Consider the following 18,915-nt stretch of genomic DNA (forward strand, 5'->3'; position numbering starts at 1 on the left):
TGGTGCCATGGTTAGGTGGTTGGCATCTTCCCAAAATGGTATGGCAAGGGTTAGGAACAGTTCAGTATCAATCAGTCATTTAAGTTGCATGGAGTACAAAGAGATATGCTTTTTGGGTGCTGTGATCTTGTAATGTACATCAGGCATACAATTGCTGTCACACATAAATACATCCGAAAGATTCTAGAATTAAAACCTCTACCTTTGTTATCTCACTTGTTCCTCAGAACAACCCTGTGAGGTAGGTGCTGTTATTATCCCCATTTTACAGATGAGGAAACTGAGGCTCAGAGAGGTTGAATGCCTTGCCCTTGGTCACACAGATAGTAAATGTCAGAGGTGGGATTTGAACCCAGTTCTCTCCTGACTCCAAGTCCAGCACTTTATCCACAATACTACGGTGCCTTTCATCAGTACCTGAGTGGTTTGTCAGGTGTTTACATCATTTCTAAGGCAAAGGTAAGCATGGAGAGCACAGGTAAATGCATAATTTTGGTGACCATCAGGAAAAGACTCCATGGGACTATGACATCTGGATGGAGTGAAGTCAAAAACACTGTTTTGTCTGCTAAATGGTATTTCACAATCCGATGAAGAAGAGAGAGCAAGAAAAACAGCTTAGTCATTATCTAGGGATTGGAAGTTGGTGTCTAGGTTGGATTAAATTGAAAAGTCGGAATGACTAGTTAAGGAACCCTTGTAGTTATGTCTTAAGAATTTCTCCATAAATTACAGACTCATAGGAACTAAGCTAACAAGGGGACTCAGAGGCCCTGTAGTCTAACCTGGTGTGATGGGTAGAGCGCTGGACTTAAAACGAGGAAGATCTCGGTTCAAATCCTTCCTCTGCCATTTACTACTATGCAACCACAGGCAAATCACTTAATTTCTCTGAGCCTCAGTTTCCTCATATGTGAAATAGGGAAAAATAACACCTATAGTACCTTTTAGTACAGAGTTGTTAGGAGACGCAGATATAATCATGTATGTTAAACTTTTTTGCAAACCTTAAAGCACTCTATAAATATTCAAAATAATTGAATGTGAGAGTGCGTGCGCACGCGCACACACACACACACACACACACACGCATGCACACACACAGAGTACCTGAACAAGAATTCCTTCTGTAGCACGTAAAAGTAACTATTCTGCCTCTCATTAAAGGCTCTCCCTCACTACCCGCTATCACTTAATGGGACGATATCATACCTTTTAGATAGCTTTAATCTTTGGGAAAATTTTCCTTACATTCAACCTAAATCATCTTAGTAATTTCTACATGTTATTCCTAGGCTGCCCTCTGGGACCAAACAGAACAAATCTTTCTCCCTTTCCCCATGACAGCTCTTGGAATCCTTGATTATAACTATAAAATCCATATTTCCTCTCCCAAAGTCTTTGAAAAGCTGAAAATTCCCAAGTACTTTAATATGGCAAAATTTTAAGGCCTTTTAAAATATTCTGGTTGTCTTCTCTCCAGGCTTTTCAGTGTCCTTCATAAAGTGTGGCACATGGAGCTGAACCTAGTCCTCTAGATAAACTACTGTCTATTCCTGTCTATCTTATCTTACGCTCTAAGGTTGAGTCTTTTGAACCTATGTGTAAGACTTTTACGTTCATTCTATCTACCTTATTAGATTTGGCCAGATATTCTTGTCTTTTGAGGTCATTTTGAATCCTGCAATAATCCTATAATTAGCAAATTTGATAAGTATGCTATAATAATAATCATAACAATGCAAAATAATTGGCATATAGCACTTTAAGCTTTTTTCAAATGCTGTACATATATTGTCTCATATGATCCTCACAATATCCCCAAGGGGTGAAGGTGTTTTTAGTTTCTGAAGAAACTGAGGTGTAAAGAGATAACTTGGCCATGGTCATGCTGCTCATAATGTTTCAGGATATCATTTTAACCCAGATCTTCCTGACTCTAAGTACCCAACACTTTAGCCAGCATACCAAACTGCTTCTACCATAGATGCCTTTGTCTAAGCCATTGATAAAAATGATAACTAGCTCGGGTTTCCTATCTTTTCTACAAAAAAAATAGCACGAAAGGCTTTGTAGAATGCTTTGCTGAAGTACAGGTAACACGTGTATGTGTAGGTATTTACAGCGTTATCCTGATTTACTGATCTTTTGATCCTCTTCCTCTCCCCTCCTCCCGCCTCCCTAAAAAAAAAAGTGGCATATGATCACTTCCCTTTCAGTTTTTGAAAGTTAGGGCAGCATTCATCCTTGCGAGTCTTGTAGCATTTCGCTCATCCTTCATGCTCTTTCAAAATCTTTGACAGTATTTCATCATTCACGTTTTCCTCCTTCCTTTACTACACTGGATGTAGTTCAGCTGGGCCTGGTGACTTAGAATCATCAGGGGTGTCCAGGTGTACTCTTAACGTCTCTACAGAATGTTAATGTTACCCCCAAGATTCCCATCATTTCTTTTTCAGCAACCTTCGGTGAGAGTCTGGTCCAAAAAAGGAAGAGAAAAGAAAAGCAGCTTCATTTATTGCTTCTTTCACCTTTTGAAGTATGCAACTATCATTAATGCAAGGGAAGAAATTACTAGTTGATCTGCTTTTGACAGAGTAAGAATCTAGATTTCTGGAGAATTGAATTCCATTTCTACCATATCATGCCTCTGTGGCAACCCTATCCATATTTCTTTGAACTTTGGCGTATACTGTGGTGACAATATCATTATTACTGCTGTTAGTCTATGTCTAGATAGTCTCTGCCATGCTTCTCCCTTCCCCATCCTATTCTTGGATTTCTCCACATTAGTTTATCACCTTAGTACACAGCGCTATTTTACCCAACTTCCCTACATGCCTCATTTGTTCTCTTTAAAAAAAAAAAGTACGTCCTTGTAGAGCCAGTGTTCCCAGTCGTGAGTCCCATCCCACCAGTTCTCCGTGATACCCTGTGGGTTTTTTATAGCTGGCTGTTTCTTAGTTTTTTGTTTTTTGTGAATTTCTGGGCATCTCTACTACTACTCTTTGTTCTTTGGAACTAGTGTGTGGGTGGGGGGGGCGGCACCTAATTGGGGAGGTTTTCATAGACAGTTTTTTCCATCCCCTTTCCTTGTCAGTTTAGCCTTTTGATGAATGTGGAAGATCTTTTGCTTTCTGTTTCTCAAATCTGCCTTTCTTTTGTGAAGCCCTTGTCTGTAACTGAGAGCAGTGATGGAAAAAACCACTTCTGCCCTTAAGATGCTCAGTTTCTTGCCTGAATCAAATTCAGGAGGAGCATCAGCTTCTAACTATCAAGTATGGATTTGTTCCTTTTTCTGTCTTCTGAGCATAAGAGATGACAATGATGAAAAAACAGGAACTGTATTTCTAATAAGATTGCTTAGCATTTTCATTGGAAAGAGCAAGATACCTAGGTTATAACAATAACAGTTTATGTTTACATAGTGCTTTAAGGTTTACAAAGTCTTTTAGGTACATGGCCTTTCTCATTTGATCTTGCAACAGCCCTGGATGTAACAAATTATACCCATTTTACAGATGAGAGAACTAAAGTGCAGTAAAAGCTGAATCACTCGCCAAACTTCACACCACCCATGGAACGAGTGTTCACATCAGGTGGCCAGGTGTTCTTTCAGCTGTAGCATGCTGATTCAGTTTGAGAAAAAGGAAATGACTGTTACATTGTTGCATTATCTTGTCCCCCTTGGGTGATGATTAGTATGATGCGATGAAAGAAAAATAATGTTTCTTCATTCAACAAGTTGTTTTTGAAGGCCTAGGAAAGCGTTGCTTGTTGATGATTTACAAAGAAGTACAAAATGGCCCTTTAGCCTTTTGGGACTTAGCCATCCTGTGAACTATACTTTCTTGTTATCATTTGCAATTTGTAGGGGCTGGCCAATATCTGTAGCGTTGAGGATAGTGTTGTCCACGTAGTGACGTGGATGTATAGTATAGGGATCTCTTAGGTGAGGTAACTTCCTTTACCACTGTGTCTGCTGCACCTTAGTATTGTCTTGCTTGGACCGCTGAGAGGCTGAGAGTTTGCCCAGGGTCACTTGGCCAGTATGTGTCAGAGGTAGGCCCTGCACCCAGGGCTTTGTGGCCTGAAAGGCCAGGTCTCTAGCCCTGGCTGCCACTTAACTTGAACATAACAGACACGTAATATTCCATTAAATTAATTTGGATCACAGCTTCTCATTGCTTTTGCATTTGTTCTTTGCTAAAAAGGGAAGCGAGGTGGATTTTGATTCTAGTAACTACTGCTGTATGCTCAACATCCCCAAGAGGTCAGTATTTCATAGCCAACATTCTCATTAAGGAGCACTCAGATAAGCAGCACCCTCAAGCAGTTGGCAATGCCCAGGACTACAGAGTCCAGGCTAAAAACTAGGGACAGTCTCTGCCCTGCCCTTGTGAAGATCTGTGCTAACAGCACAGCCTGACCGTTTTAGAAAATGAGGATGGACCTCAAGGGTCCCTTGTAAAATCTCTGGACATGTTCGTTAAGGGGCATAGAGCAGGGTGAACTGGTGTGGCAGTTACTATCTGAAATTTAGCCATGCCTACAATAAGTACCATAGAGTGTTGTGTTTCAGGGAAGCTCCTACTTTCAGCTTCCACAGTTTGATTTCATGGGAAAAAATTATTCAGTCTAAATTCAACCCAAGTTTATTATGTTGGCTAAGAAGCTGGAAACACGCTGAGATTTATAGTCACAACTAATTTTTTTCTCTAAAACACATACCTTTCAGTGGCTATAAGTGACTTTTAGATCCATGCTAGCTACTTCCATTTCTAATCAAATTTATTTTTTTTAATCACTTATTATTTCCATCAATTTTCAAAGCTTTCTGTTTTTTCTTTGTGTGGAAAATTTATTTTTAAATTTAGGTTTATTATGATTAACTAAAGTCATTAGAATTAATTATCGTTTTTTTTATAAGGCCGTATTAAAAATGTGAGAGACAAAATAACATAGCTAGCTTCTCACATGTCTTGGCTGGGTGATGTGACCCTGGACAAGTCAGTCAACCCCTTTTTGCTATAGGACAGTGATTCTTTAACACAATCAGTTGCAGAAAAGGAGAGGATCTGAATTGGGACAGGGAGTTTCCTTACATGGATTTCCTTGTAACAATTACATCACAGGAGTAGTCCAAAGAAATTTTGTGTGTGTGTGTGTTGAATATTCTATTTACTAAGTAGAATTTTTTTCTTTGGAAATAGGCTGTATTTCTAGAATTTCCAAAGTTGAAAGATAAAAGTAATTCCTAGGCACAAAGTTGACCTTACATTCCTCCTTCCTGTTTTTGGAAGCCTTTCCTCTTTTGCTTAACCCAAACTCCAAAATTGTTGCCTTCTTCTCCCACCAGAGCACTCATTCCATCTAGTGTCTTTGTCCTTATTGGAGACTGATCCTGCACTCAAACTTATTCTAAAATAGTCATAACTGATAGCTCAATATGTTACCCTCCCTAGGATTATTCATGTTTCAAAAGTAACTGCTGGGAAATGTCACTGCCTTAATCTAAAATGACATATGTCAAATGGTAGCATTTCAGGCACTATGACTGGCCAGTGGGGAGTGGAGGGAGGAGATTTTAGTGAGGTGGCCATTTCTGGGAGTCCTCACACCACCATACATCCATGCTTTGCCTGTATGTGCCCCTTATCAGACACCAGCAGATAAAACTGTGTACCTGTGGAGGCACTGCATGAGCCAGGTAGACAAAAGTAGCCTCTTTCCAGTTTGTTTCAGTGCAAAAACAGATTAAAACTTTCATTTGACTTCCAGAAAATTAACCCAGCTATTCTCTTTAACTGGGTCATTTCTATATTGTTCCAGGATGGATCTGGACTTTGTGTAGAAGTCTTATCTTCTGAGACAAAAGGCAGAATTAATGGGAAATCTAGAATATAATGCAGTCAAGTGCAGAGTACTAGAGCACTAGAGGGTTTAGCTGCAGTGGTTCCATGACTAATTCCAGGGTTCTTCCTTATCTGAAACTGTAATACTTGGGTGTTTCATGCAGAATGGAGCAATTAGGCCTTAATTAAAGAGGTGGAATCATAGAACTAAAAGATACCTCAGGTGATCACATGGTTCAGTCGTGTGCCTTCTAGATGGGGAAATAACTATCTAATGTATTCAGGTTAATCTGCTTTGTTACATAGTCATTTTAAGTGTAACTAGAAAATAAGATTTTGCTTCCTTTCACTTTTGAAAACTTTCTCAGAGTTAGCATTATTTTTGGTATCTGATCGTTGGGAATTGATAAGAAAAGAGTAGATATAGGGAATCTCTTTTCTCATTGGTAATTGCTGCTTCTTGTGGAGTGCTGGGTACTTGGAGTTGGGTTATAGAACAGAGGGTAGGAACATAGCACTGGAGAAGAAAATCATGGGTATTTTACTAGTGCCACTTACATTTCAGACTTTGAGGGGGAAATTCTGCACACCACTCTGGATCCATGCTTCTGTGATGGGGAAAAAAACAAAACTAAAACCATATACCAAAAAAAATACCTTTATATATATTAGATCTTCCTTTTGGTGTGTTTTCAAGGTAATGATTAAAGGGTCTTTACAAAGGGTCTGCTAAGCAAGCATCTTTTAAGTTAGGATCCTTTAATATTTTATCAGATTATGCCACAAGTAACATGCGTCTTACGGCTTGTTTCCATTTTCACCTTGATATGTCAAACAAAATGTGTTTTCTGTCATTCATTTCTTTTCTTAATTTCTTTACCTTTTGAAAACAGTAGTTGTGTTTCTGATCATTAAGACTTGATCATCATCAGACTGACTTTAATGTTATAAATTTGGTGCCTTGAAGTACTCTAATGCATTACTCTTTTGACAGATCACGGTGAATGCCAGCAGTATACCTGAGCAGATAAAGTCACTCTCTATACAGGACTCTCAGGTATGTACCTGTACTGTTCACTTAAATTTGGGATAGTTCACAGAAGAATCTTCAAGGACACTAATATTATAGTAAAGAGATTTTATAACTTCAAAATAATACTTCCAAATCATGGGCTTGTAAATTTTTTGGTTTTGAATAAAGGGCGTGTGGGAGAACAGTTGTTATTTATCATGGCTTGTGGTCCTCCAAGCAAAAATGGATTCCTACATGCCTTTCAAGATTGTTAGTGTTGTATGAAATAATAAAAGGAATGAAAATAGCGAAAACATGATGCCATATTTCAACCTTGTAACTCACGAGTAATTAATAAATAATAGGATTTTTCAGTTTTGTTTTGATCTTAGAGAAGAATACTGATTTAAAATCCTGAATTTCACTTACTCTTTATCATTGCTGGATTCTTTGTTAGCAAACTTCACAAGCTGTTTTCGTGTCTTCTATTTTTACTATTAAAACAAATGTCATGATTGACTTCTTAGACCCTTTAAAAATAATTACAGGAAATGTGAAGAATCTTATATGGTCACTTAGGAGCCAGTACCCTTTAGGAAAGAGATTGCTCCATTGAAGGTTTACTGTGACTTTGGGCAGGCTGTCTGATGCCGTGTGCCAAAGAGTCACAGTGGCATCTGAGCTGCACAATACTACTAATTTTTTACTTTGAAAATGGAAAATTCATTTAAAGTTTTAGTCACATTCTCCTAAATTTCTCTTCTTTAGAAGACTATCGATTAGTTGGCAGGGGAGCACTGTGGAAAGCGGGCTGGATTTGTAATCGAAGGATCTGGCTTTGAAACCTGGTTCTGTCACTTAGCACTGTTACCTATGTGATCTGAGCAAGTCACTTAACCTTTTTAGGCCTTAGTTCCCTCACTTGTAAGTGGGTAGATTTGATGTCAGCTATTAAGTTTATGCTACACTGAACTTTTAATAAGTGTTTGACATCATCAGGGTTGGTGTTTCTCAACAGCTAATCTGTGGTAAATGTGGGGCTGGTCTGTAAAACTTTTACTACTTCTTAAAACCTATATACATAGACAGACTTCTCCCAGATGCTTCTCCTTTGGCTCTTTCCCTCTTCCTTTTTTTCTTGGTCCCTGTCTCTTGCACTGCTGAGAGCAGCTGTGGTAAAATGCTGGAGAACATAACAGTCCTCAAGGTAATTTATATATCTTATTAGTACACAGAATAATTTCGTTCAGAAAACATAGACTTACTCCAAGCTAGCCGTGTCCCCATTTAATAGATGAGCAAATTGAGACCCAGAGATAGTAAGTGATCTGCCTGGGGTCACATTTGGTTATGTGGTGGTAGAATGATTACTACTGGCTCCACAGCTATGACGATGATTGCTGCTGATGCTGCTACTTTTACTTTTACTACTACTATTGCTACCACCACTACCTAGTGCTGTTACTATTACGTGATATTTATATAGCCTTTTGAGATTGGCAAAGGATTTTACATATATTATCTTATTTGATCCTGTAGGTAACCCTGTGAGATAGATTTTATTATCATCTTCACATTACAGATGAGAAAACTAATAATGATGATGATAGTAATAAGAGTAAATAAATAACATTTCTATAGCACTTACTATGTGCCAAGTACTATGCGAAGCATTTTACAAATATTATCTCATTTGATTGTTGTAACAACCCTGAGAGGTAGGTGCTGTTATTATCCCCATTTTACAGATGAGGAAACTGAGGCAAACAGAAGTTAAGGTTAATGACACATAGTTATCACATCAGTTAAGAAAAAATTTATCGAACACATCTATTCCAGGCACAGTGTTTGACAATGAAAATACACAGACAAAAAGCGAAACAGCCTTTACTCTCATGGAGTTTTATATATGATAAGAGGAGATAACATAGCCATATCAATATTTACCAAATGAATACAAGATAATTTTGGAGAGGAAGGCATTAATATTTTGTAGAACCAGGAAAGCCTTCAGAAGGGAGGTATATGAACTGCGTTTTGATGGATGCTAGGGATTCTAAGAGTCTGAGATAAGGAGAGACTTAGGGAGTGTAGAAGACAGCATCAGCCAAAACATGGCAATGGCAGAGTGAGTGCCGTGTGGGAGAAGCAGTATGAAGAGGACAATTTCAAGAGCAAAGGAAATGTAACAGGGAGTTCCATATAAGATTATGAAGTTGGATTGGATGAGGTGGTAAAAGACCTTAAATGCTGAATAGAGGGGTCTGTATTTGATCCTAGAGGTGATAAGGAGTCACTGGACTTACTGTGGAGGGGAGTGATGTGGTCAGGCCTGAGATTTGGCAGTAAGCCAGAAGGCAGGAGTTGAATCTTGGCCTTTCCTGGTTGTAAGTCCAGCAATGTCCTCTTTACCACCAAGTTCCCACAACTAGAACCCCTATTTTCCAATTCATATGCTGTTATTTCTATGTACCATACCATGATTGAGCATTTTAAGACAAACTAGAAGTTTAATTAGTTGATCAGTGACTAGTTCCCAAGATGTCACTGAGTAAAGGGAAGGCCAGGCAGTAGAGAAATGAATTGCTATAAATCGATCACCTTTAGAGGAATAGTAATTAGAAAGATGGGATTTTGTAGGCCATGTTTGAGTGGCAGAGCCCCCATTTCAGCAAGGGGCAAACAGAGTGACCTAGGATGCCAACAAAGGTTGGGTTTAAAAAAAAATAACACATTTTGCCTCTAGTATGAAATAGTATGAACAATTACCAAATGGTTGTGTTCTTTCTGGTTACAAAAGAATTCACATATATTAACTCATTTGGTTGTTACAACAACCCTGTCAGATAGGTTGCACAATTTATATTATCCCCATTTTATAGATGTGGAAATGGAACATCAGGGAAGTTAATTGACTTCCCTGAGTCCTTCTAGTTGATATGTTTCAGGATTGGAACTTGAACTCCGGCTTTCTAATTTGAAATACAGTCTCTTTCTACTGTGTCATGGCAGTTTCCCCCCTCTGTTTTCATTACTGTCTCTTCCTCATTGTTTGTGTATTGAAGAGAAGAGATGTCCCATGAGTGAGGACAAGGACCAGTTGGCAGCAGGTCAAGCATTCCTCTTTAAAGACACTACTTATTCTTTTGATGGTTAATCTTCTCCCTTTTTCTTCCTCTCAAAGATACCAGTAGGTCACTTTTTTTCTCTCCTGAAAATTAGGATTTCTTTTTGAAACTTCTATCTGAATTTTCTCTGGAAATTATTAGCCTTTTATCTCTAATGCTTCATTCTGAAGATAAGTGAGATGGTGTACATAAAGTGCTATTCAGGTTTTCGGGAGCAAAATGACCTATCTTAATGGCCTATTTTAATTCAGTGAGAGGTGATGGCACTATTCACTTATTTTCTGATAAATCTTCTAACACCTTGTATTCTTTTGTTTTTAAAGGGTCAGCCTAATATTAATGAAGAATTTACAGAAACTTCTTGTGCTGTGAATCTTGTTTTAAGATTAAGGTAAATAATTTTTTAAAATGTTGCCTTTTGTCTTTGGAGTATTATTTCTTATCACCTCATTAAGTTTTCATGGTATGAATATGAAATAAAAATGGTAACCTCTTTAATTCCCAGTATGGCCAGCTATATGCAGTATTCTGTGAACTAATTGCTATCTTCTAATTGCTTACTGAAGAAGAAGAAAATGAAAAGCAGAATATGAATGTGACTTCAAGCTTAGCGTACCCTTCATTAAGAGTTTTTTTCCCCCTTTTCCTCCCCGCCCATTGCAGTGTAGGATCACAGTGAGAGATTTTTAATGAGTTTCTTTCATACTTCAGCAGTCAGTCTCTGACAGAAATAAACCATGGCTGTATTACAAGTTGCCTGCTCAGAACATTTTTCAATGGCAGGTTTGATCAACCACTGTGGAGAAATGACAGATATATTTTGAAAGAACATTCAGTCTTCTAGGAAATAGATATAAATATGGTGCCTCTCCAGACTATGTCTAGTCTTTGTAGTTATGTAGTGAATAGGCGCTGCTGCATTTTAAAGAGCTTTTAATAGAATCAAATATGCAGCTTGTAGTCCTTAAGTATTTTTGTGATAAGATCAGTGTACTCTTTAAACATTTCATAAACTTACCTCCTGAAATGACCAGTTTGCAAAGGAGCAAAATGCCTTTCTCAGTATACATCTGCATATTCATTTTGTGTGTGTGTTATACATACACACACACACACACACACACACACACACACACACAGTTTATGTCTATACAGTATGTGTGTATGTATGTATTTACATAGTAATACTATGTACATAGTATATATACAGACACATTTTTCATCTAAAGTGATGCTTATCACTTTTTATAATAATCATTCTCATATATTATGGAGTCCCATGTAGTCAGTTAATTAGGTAAATAAAAATATGAAGTAACCTTTTTTGGATGAGCAGTATTATGGATCTGAAATTTAAAAAAAAAACATGCCTTAAGTTTTTTTTTTAACAGTTCATTAATGCACATTTATCTTTAAGGAAAGATTTTAGACAGTAATTTAAACTTTTAAAATGTTAGTTGGTATGGTGACATGAGTTATGAAGCTTTTGATGTTACCTGTATCATGACAATATTTAGCTACAACCACTGTACAACATTAGCCAGTTAATGTCCAACATTAATTTGATGGTCCAGTGCATATTTAGTATAAATCAGCATGTCTTCTCTTCAAAGGAGAACAACTTAATTTGCTTCATCAATCATAAATGATACAAACACAAAATCTAATCTATGTCCAAACCTTAGTTGGGCATTATGGTTTGCACTGAATGCTGAATGTCAGCCATCTTTTTTACTCTAATCAACATAAGGCTTTGTTGACCATACACTGGAACTATAAATACGTAAATAATTTAAGCATGTTTCCTTTCAGTTCATAGCATGCTTTCACGTATGTTATCTCATTTTAATCTCATTACATTTCTACAATTCAGTTCAATTAGCTGCCTGTTGTGTTCAAGGCAGTATGCTAGGCACTGGGGGTAACTGCAGCCCCTGCTCTTAGAGAGGTTTGAGATATACAACATTCGTGGAGATAAGTAAATACAAGGCAGTGAGAGGAGGGATAAAGCATTAACAACTGAAGAGGAATGGTCAGGAATAAAGGAGAAAAGAACACAAAGAAGGAGTGTAAAGATTGTTGTCCAAGAACAATGGAGAGATGGACATTGAATGTTGAGTTCCACGAAGCACTGTTAGGCCAATTTTACAGGAACATAGTATGAAGGAGCTAATATGAACTAAATTTGGAAGGAGGGATGGGAGTCAGATTGTAAAGACATAAACACCAGGCTTATGATTTAGTATTTTATCTAGGGGCAATAGAAAATGCTGATGCCTTTTGAGCAGTGAAGTAATGCATTTAGACCCATGCCTCAGGACGATTATTTTGGAAGCCATTCAGAAGGTATATTAGAGAAGGGAGAGATTTTACACAGGGAAACTGAATAGAGGCCATCATCATAGTCCAAGGGAAAGCTTATGAGAGCCTGAACGAGAGTGGTGGCCATGGCTTAGATGAAAGGAGATACGCAGAATGTTAAGAAGGCACATTGATACAGCTTGGCAGCTGATTGAATATGGAATGTGAGGAAGAGAGAAGAGTTCAGTATAACTTTAGAATTACAAACCTATGGTGTATTGACTTCCCCAGAAAAATAGAAAGTTTGGAGTTAGGGGTAGATATGAAAAGTTCTTTTTTATATATGTTGCATTTGATATACCTATGAGACAACAAGGTGGAGAATTCCTCTGGGTTGTTGGCTACATGGAAGAAGTCGAGAGAGAGATTAGGGCTGCATATAGATTTGGAGATCATCTGCGTAGAGATGATCAGTACGGTACAATATGAGAAGAAGAGGAAAGAGAGTATGGCTTAGGACAGATTATTGAAGTGCACACACATACTGAGAGGTGGAAGATGACCTGCAAGGGAGACTGCAATTGCCAGTCAGTACCTAAAGGAGAAGGAAAGCAGATTTGCATCACAGAATCCAAGAAAAGTAAATAACTGGAGCAAAGAGTTCTCAACAGCCTCACAGGTTGCAGAGAAGTCCAGGAGGAAGAAGACTGAGAAAAGGCCATTTGATTTAGCAGTTAAGCGATCACTGGTAATTGTGGAGATCATAGTTTTCAGAGGGACTGGTGATCATAGTGAGATGTGGAGTAATTCTAAGAAGAGTGAGCCAAGGGGAGGGATGGGAAAGCTAGGAGATCATATCAGAAGGGAGAATTTCAGAGGGTGATACCATGGAGGTGGTATAGGTTATGAGTATTGATGACATATGAGGAATGGCCAAACCTATGAGTGGCTTTGCGCATAGGGGTTTGAGAAGATGGTTGAACTTCAAGGTCAGGGCATTTGGGTGAATATCCATCTCAATAGTGAAGTCCTCAGATTAGAAGGCAGGGGCTGGGGTAGTGAAGAAGACCAAGCCAGGTCATAAAGCTCTTGAGGAAGGGAGGAACTATAACCTCACTATCGGTATATCATACCAGTGATTATTTGGGTGGGATGAAAGTGCAGCTTAAAGAAAAGGAGAGGTTACAGAGTGATGGTGTAAGAATAAGGGTCTAAAAGTAGCCATGGGGAGGAGGAAGCAGCTCAGGTCACTTTTACCCAGTGTTTTGGCGGTCATGGGAGGAACAAAACATGCTTGAAAATGTAGCCAGAATTGTAGTGTCTTCTGAAGAGAACCATATTTGCTGGGAAACTGCAATATCAAAAGAATGGAAGATGAAAAGGCCTAGGGTGTAGGAGAATTTGTCATCGATAGAGTTTGTCATCAGTAGAATTCCAGAGGTTTCAGTGGACTAGGAAATCCAAAAAGGACTACAGAAAGTCAGAGCTGAGGTGAATAGGGATAAAAGTGTGAGTAGAGGTGTGAAGAGGAGGGCTTTTTGCCATGGCAGCTCCCAATCTCTTGAGTCCCTGAAAATAAAGCAGTCGACCTCTGATGGATCTCTTCAAGATATCTGATAGATTTGAGCCCTCTTCTTTGAGACTTCATATTGCCTTTAGCTCCCGAGGCAAGGGTCTCTGCTAGGAATGGGTGCTCCTAAGCTCAGGCTTCTGCTGCCTGTTGCAGCCCTGTGAAGTAAGAAGGGCAGGTCTTGGAGTTATAGAAAGTTAGCACTGGGATGAAACTGAGGGGTCACCTAGTCCAGGATTCTTGTCTCCCTTTTACAGATGAGGAAATTGAGGTTCAGAGATGTTAAGTGATTTGTCCAAGGTCACGGAGGTGGGAAGTAACTGAGTTGAGACTCAACTCCAGGTTTTAGAATTCTGAGCCACGTTCTTTACTATGTCTTTTATATGACAGGCACTGTGCTAAGCACTGGGAATACAAAGAAGGACAGAAGACAGCCCCTGTCATCAAGGAGCTAGTGGGAGAGACAGAATGAAAACAGCTGTGTACAAACCAGGGACAAACAGGATAGATCAGAGGCAAGCAATAGCAGTAAGGATAGGTAAAGAAAGGCTTCTCATAGACTGTGGAATATTAGCTGAGACTTGGAAGAAGCCAGAAAAACTAGGTGGGAGAGTTTTCCAAGTGTGGAGAAGAGCCAGTGAACATTCCCAGAGGGTGGAGATGGAGTGTCTTGTTCAAGCAATAGCAAGGAAGTCAGTGCCACTGAGTATAATACAGTGGGGGAGTAAGTAAGGTACAAAGAGACTGGGAAGATAGGAGGGGGCCAGCTTGTGAAGGGCGTGATATTTGATTCATATTTGAATCCCGGAGGTGATAGGGAGCCACTGGTGTTTGTTGAATGCGGAGGTGATGTGGTCAGTTCTGGGCTTTAGGAAAATCATTTTGACAGCTGAATAGAGAATAGATTAGAGTGGGAAAAGACTTGAGGCAGGAAAGGCTGTTGTAGAAATCCAGATTTGAGGTGATGAGGGCTTCCACCAGCATCCTGGCAATGCCAAAGGAGAGATGTTATGGGGTTAAAATTGACAGGCCTTAGCAACAGATTGGATATGGAGGAGGAGAGGATAGTGAGGAGACAAGGTCTAGCGGTACCCTTGATATTATTGGAGAGGTTCAGAAAGGGAGATGGTCTGGAGGGAAATATTTCAGTTCTGGATATATTGAGTTTAAGGTGTCTGCAGGACATCCAGTTTAAGATGTCTGTTTGACATTTGGAGATGCGAACTTAGAGGTTAGGGCTGGATAAATAAATTTGAGAATCATCAATATAGCAGTGGTAATTGCATCCATGGGAGTTGATGTCAAGGAGCAGTTCAGAGGAAGAATAGAAGAGGACCCAGGACAGAGCCCTCTGGGACATCGATGGTTAGCAGGCAGACCCAGCAAAAGATGTGGAGAAGGAGTACTCAGGTTGGAAGAAAACCAGGTTAGAGCAGGGTCACAGAAACTTAGGAGAAGGTATCAAGAAGAGAGTGATGGACAGTGTCTGAGGCTACAGAGAGCCCAAGGAAGATGAGGAGGGAGAACAGGTCTTTATATTTGGCAATTAAGAGATCATTGGTAACTTTGGAGAGAACAGCTTTGATTGATGATGAGGTAGAAGGCCAAACTGTAGAGTGTTAAAAAGATAGGGAGAAAGAAAGTGGAGGTACCTCTGTTGTTTGTGTCTCCTATACTCCTGCCTCTCAGCCCCCCCCCTCTACATTGTCTCCTCTATACAGTGGTATACTGTGTATGTGTCATATTGTTTAATTTGTTGATTTGTGGCCTCAGTGGTTTGGCTTTGGAAAACTTAAATTCTCAGATTTTTCTTTGAGTGGGTTTGTCAGAGGAGGGGTACAGTTCTTAGAAAGCAATGGCTATGACTGCCTATCATTCACATGCCTCCCAGCACTTATTGAAATCTTTGGCATACACAAATGCTGTGAATAAATACATAATGATGAGGAGACATAAAACAAGTACCTAGGAATTATCCTCCTGCTTGCTCTCATTGGCATTGTCTCTTGTAATTTTTGGAACGGTTTTCATCTTCTAACACCATCACTTACCTTATTAGGGAGCATGTGGGAGGTCATCCTTCTGACAGTGTAAGGAGATAGATTGTTTCTCCTGAAGAGCAAGATTCATTTTTTTAACTTATCTGTATGCTTTCTTCTTCCATGACATTTAAAGAGAAAAATCAACTGATCCATGTTTTAAAAGTTATTAAGAAGATTTGCATCTGTAGGGAGGGTTTTTGGTCTTAGGAGTTTCTGTCTTATGTCTGCACTGATCATCTTTGATATAAAAGGAAGGGAATAAGCATTTATATAGCACCTACTACATGCTAGGCATTGTGCTAGGTGCTCTTTAAATATTGTCTCATTTAATTCTAACAAAAACCCTGGGAGGTTGGTACTACTATTTTCCCCATTTTATAATTTAGGAAACTGAGGCAACCAGAGGTTTAAGTGATTTGCCCAGGATCACCCAACTAGTGTGTGAGGCCACATTTGGGCTTCCTGACTCCAAGCCCAGCCATGGAACCACTGTACCAGCTAGCTGCCTCTCTGTCCTTTGTGTGCTATAATGTAGGAATCATAGCCTCACCTAGAAGTCGAATTCTACAAGATTATTTTCATTATACAGGAAGATCATTTGTGATTCTTATTCAGAACTTCCTTAATCCTAGAAGCATCCTTAGTGCTCAGTATAATGTAAACCAGTATATTTGATATTCAACTAATAGGATTTTAGATTTAGAGCTGGAAAAGATCTTAGGGATCATCTAGTCCAACCTCCTCAGCTTACATATGAGGAAACTGAGGGCCACAGAGGTGAAGTCCTTTACCCATTTCCACACTTAGTAAGTAGCATAGCCAGAATTCTAACTCAGGTGATCTTAATCTAAATCTCTTTAAACTGTACCATTCAGTTAATCAGTAAGCATTTATTCAATGCTTACTATGGGGCTTAGGCACTGTCCTTGGTGTTTAGAATACAAGCACGATGAATGTAACAAATTCTCCTCCCCTCTCCACTATCTTGTATTGGGTAACATGATTTGGGAGCTCAAGAGCTGGTCTCAGAGTCAGGACAACCTGAGTTCAAGTCCCAAGTCTGATATATGATAGCTTTGTGACTCTTGGCAAATAAATCCCTTATCCTTTCAGTGCCTCTTACAAAGCTTTTAGCCTGAAAAGGGCTGAGAAATTGGTGAACTACAGTAGAGGGAATTTCATCACTGGCAGTTCCTTAAAACAGTGAAATTATAGGCTCATGAATATGTTCATAACATACATGTACACATGTGTGCATAAATATATGTGTATTTAGATGCATTTATATATTTAACTATGTACATTTTTTCCCCAATTGAATGAAAGCTCCTAGAGAAAAAGGACTATTTCATTTCTGCCTTTCGTATACCTGGTGCCTAGCACAGCATCTAGTAGGTGTGTAAGTGCTTGTTGGTTGATGGAAATGATAAAGGTTTTTTTGTCTCCCAGTGTGAGAATTATTGCAGTAGCTTGTTTTTTAAATTATAATTTTTCTTCACAAATATAAAAAAAACCCTCAGCTGTAAATTAGCCTCTCTGAGGATCTTGATATCTTTTATCATCTGTAAGATGGGTAGTCATGATTATAGTAGATTAATTGCCTCAAATATAAATTGCATGTTTGTTTTAATTTTATATTACTGATTCATTTCTACCATTACTGTCTACATGTTGGTTTCTGCCCAGAAAGACGTGTTGATCTGATGATACAAGTCATCTGCGTAAAGAGGCAGAGGACTTCATATTATGATTTGGTGGGGAGGGAGTTCAAGCTACCCAGAGCACTGGCCAGGAGTCTGAGATTTTCTGTATCAAGTAATCTCTGAAGTCTCCTCTTCTAAGATTGTGTGTCTGTCTTTACAGTTGCCTTGTTTGTCATCTTCGCCCTATGAAATAGAAGAGAATCTTATCAGTCAAGTATATGTGATATTTTTATTAACTTATTTTCAAAAGGTAGCACTAAATATTATAATCTTTAATGAGTTTAGTGCTCCTTTAAGGCAGTGTTCTGTTTGATTTGTGTTCTTTTGGATTTCCTGTTACCACAGTAACTTTTATTTTTTTCCCCCTCAACTTGTTAATGTTCTGAGCACTGTAATGATTGGTTAGGATAAATCTGGGAACTGGGAGGAGGAACTCTGAAGCTTGTAGGCAGCCAAGTGGCACCATAGTGTGAAGAATACTGAGCCCGTAGTCAGGCAATCCTGAGTTCATATCCAGCCTCAGATACTTACTATCTGGGTGACCCTGACGAAGTCACTTAACTTGTGTTTGCCACAGTTTCTTCAGTTGTAAAATGGGGATAATAATAGCGCCTACTTCCAGGGTTGTTAAGATAAAATGAAATAATATTTGTGAAGCACCTAGCACCATGCTTCTAAGTTCGAGGAATCAGGAGTTCTTTTTTGATCAGTCTCCTGTCACTCATTCTCTCTCTCATCTCATCTCATCTCATTCTGTCAGGCTCTGGTGATACTTTCCTTCTTTCCCAATCCTGATGATTTAGCAGACCAGCTCAACTCTTCACTGTTCTAGTTCTCATATTCATTCTCTCTCTCTCTCTCTCTCTCTCTCTCTCTCTCTCTCTCTCTCTCTCTCTCTCTCTCTCTCTCTCTCTCTCTCTCTCTCTCTCTCTCTCTCTCTCTCTCTCTCTCTCTCTCTCTCTCTCTCTCTCTCTCTCTCTCTCTCTCTCTCTCTCTCTTCTCTCTTGTTAACAGACTTCCCCAGGGTCACGCAGCTACTAACTGTCTGAGGCCGCATTTGAATTCAGGTCTGGTGCTCTATCACTCTGCACCGTGTAGCAACCCTTTTTCCTAATGTTGCCCATACCTTTCCAGGTCCCAGCCATCAATTTTTAACACCACCTACCTCCCCTTTTCCTCATGTGCTTTCTACCAGAGCTTGAAAACCATCTCACAACTGTGCTGACTGGACCCACCGTAAATTTATTTTATCCATTCTCAGTGGGACCCTCCCTGCAGTAAGGCACTGCTTTTTAAAATCTTTC

The 18,915-nt window shown here is 39.1% G+C and overlaps 1 protein-coding gene across 3 annotated transcripts in view; it reads left to right on the forward strand.

Moving 5' to 3' along the window:
• The window catches only part of STK39 (serine/threonine kinase 39), a 314,192-nt gene that overhangs the window by 212,072 nt on the left and 83,205 nt on the right, over positions 1–18,915 (forward strand). For all 3 annotated transcript variants that reach the window (XM_020990905.2, XM_078146983.1, XM_078146982.1), the window contains exons 13-14: positions 6,850–6,912; positions 10,319–10,386. In XM_020990905.2, the coding sequence (XP_020846564.1) occupies positions 6,850–6,912; positions 10,319–10,386 (131 nt within the window). The remainder of the gene's footprint in view (positions 1–6,849; positions 6,913–10,318; positions 10,387–18,915) is intronic.

This window comes from Phascolarctos cinereus, unplaced genomic scaffold (genome assembly GCF_003287225.1).
Source record: "Phascolarctos cinereus isolate Bilbo 61053 unplaced genomic scaffold, phaCin_HiC Scaffold_726;HRSCAF=1367, whole genome shotgun sequence".
NCBI lineage: Eukaryota > Metazoa > Chordata > Mammalia > Diprotodontia > Phascolarctidae > Phascolarctos > Phascolarctos cinereus.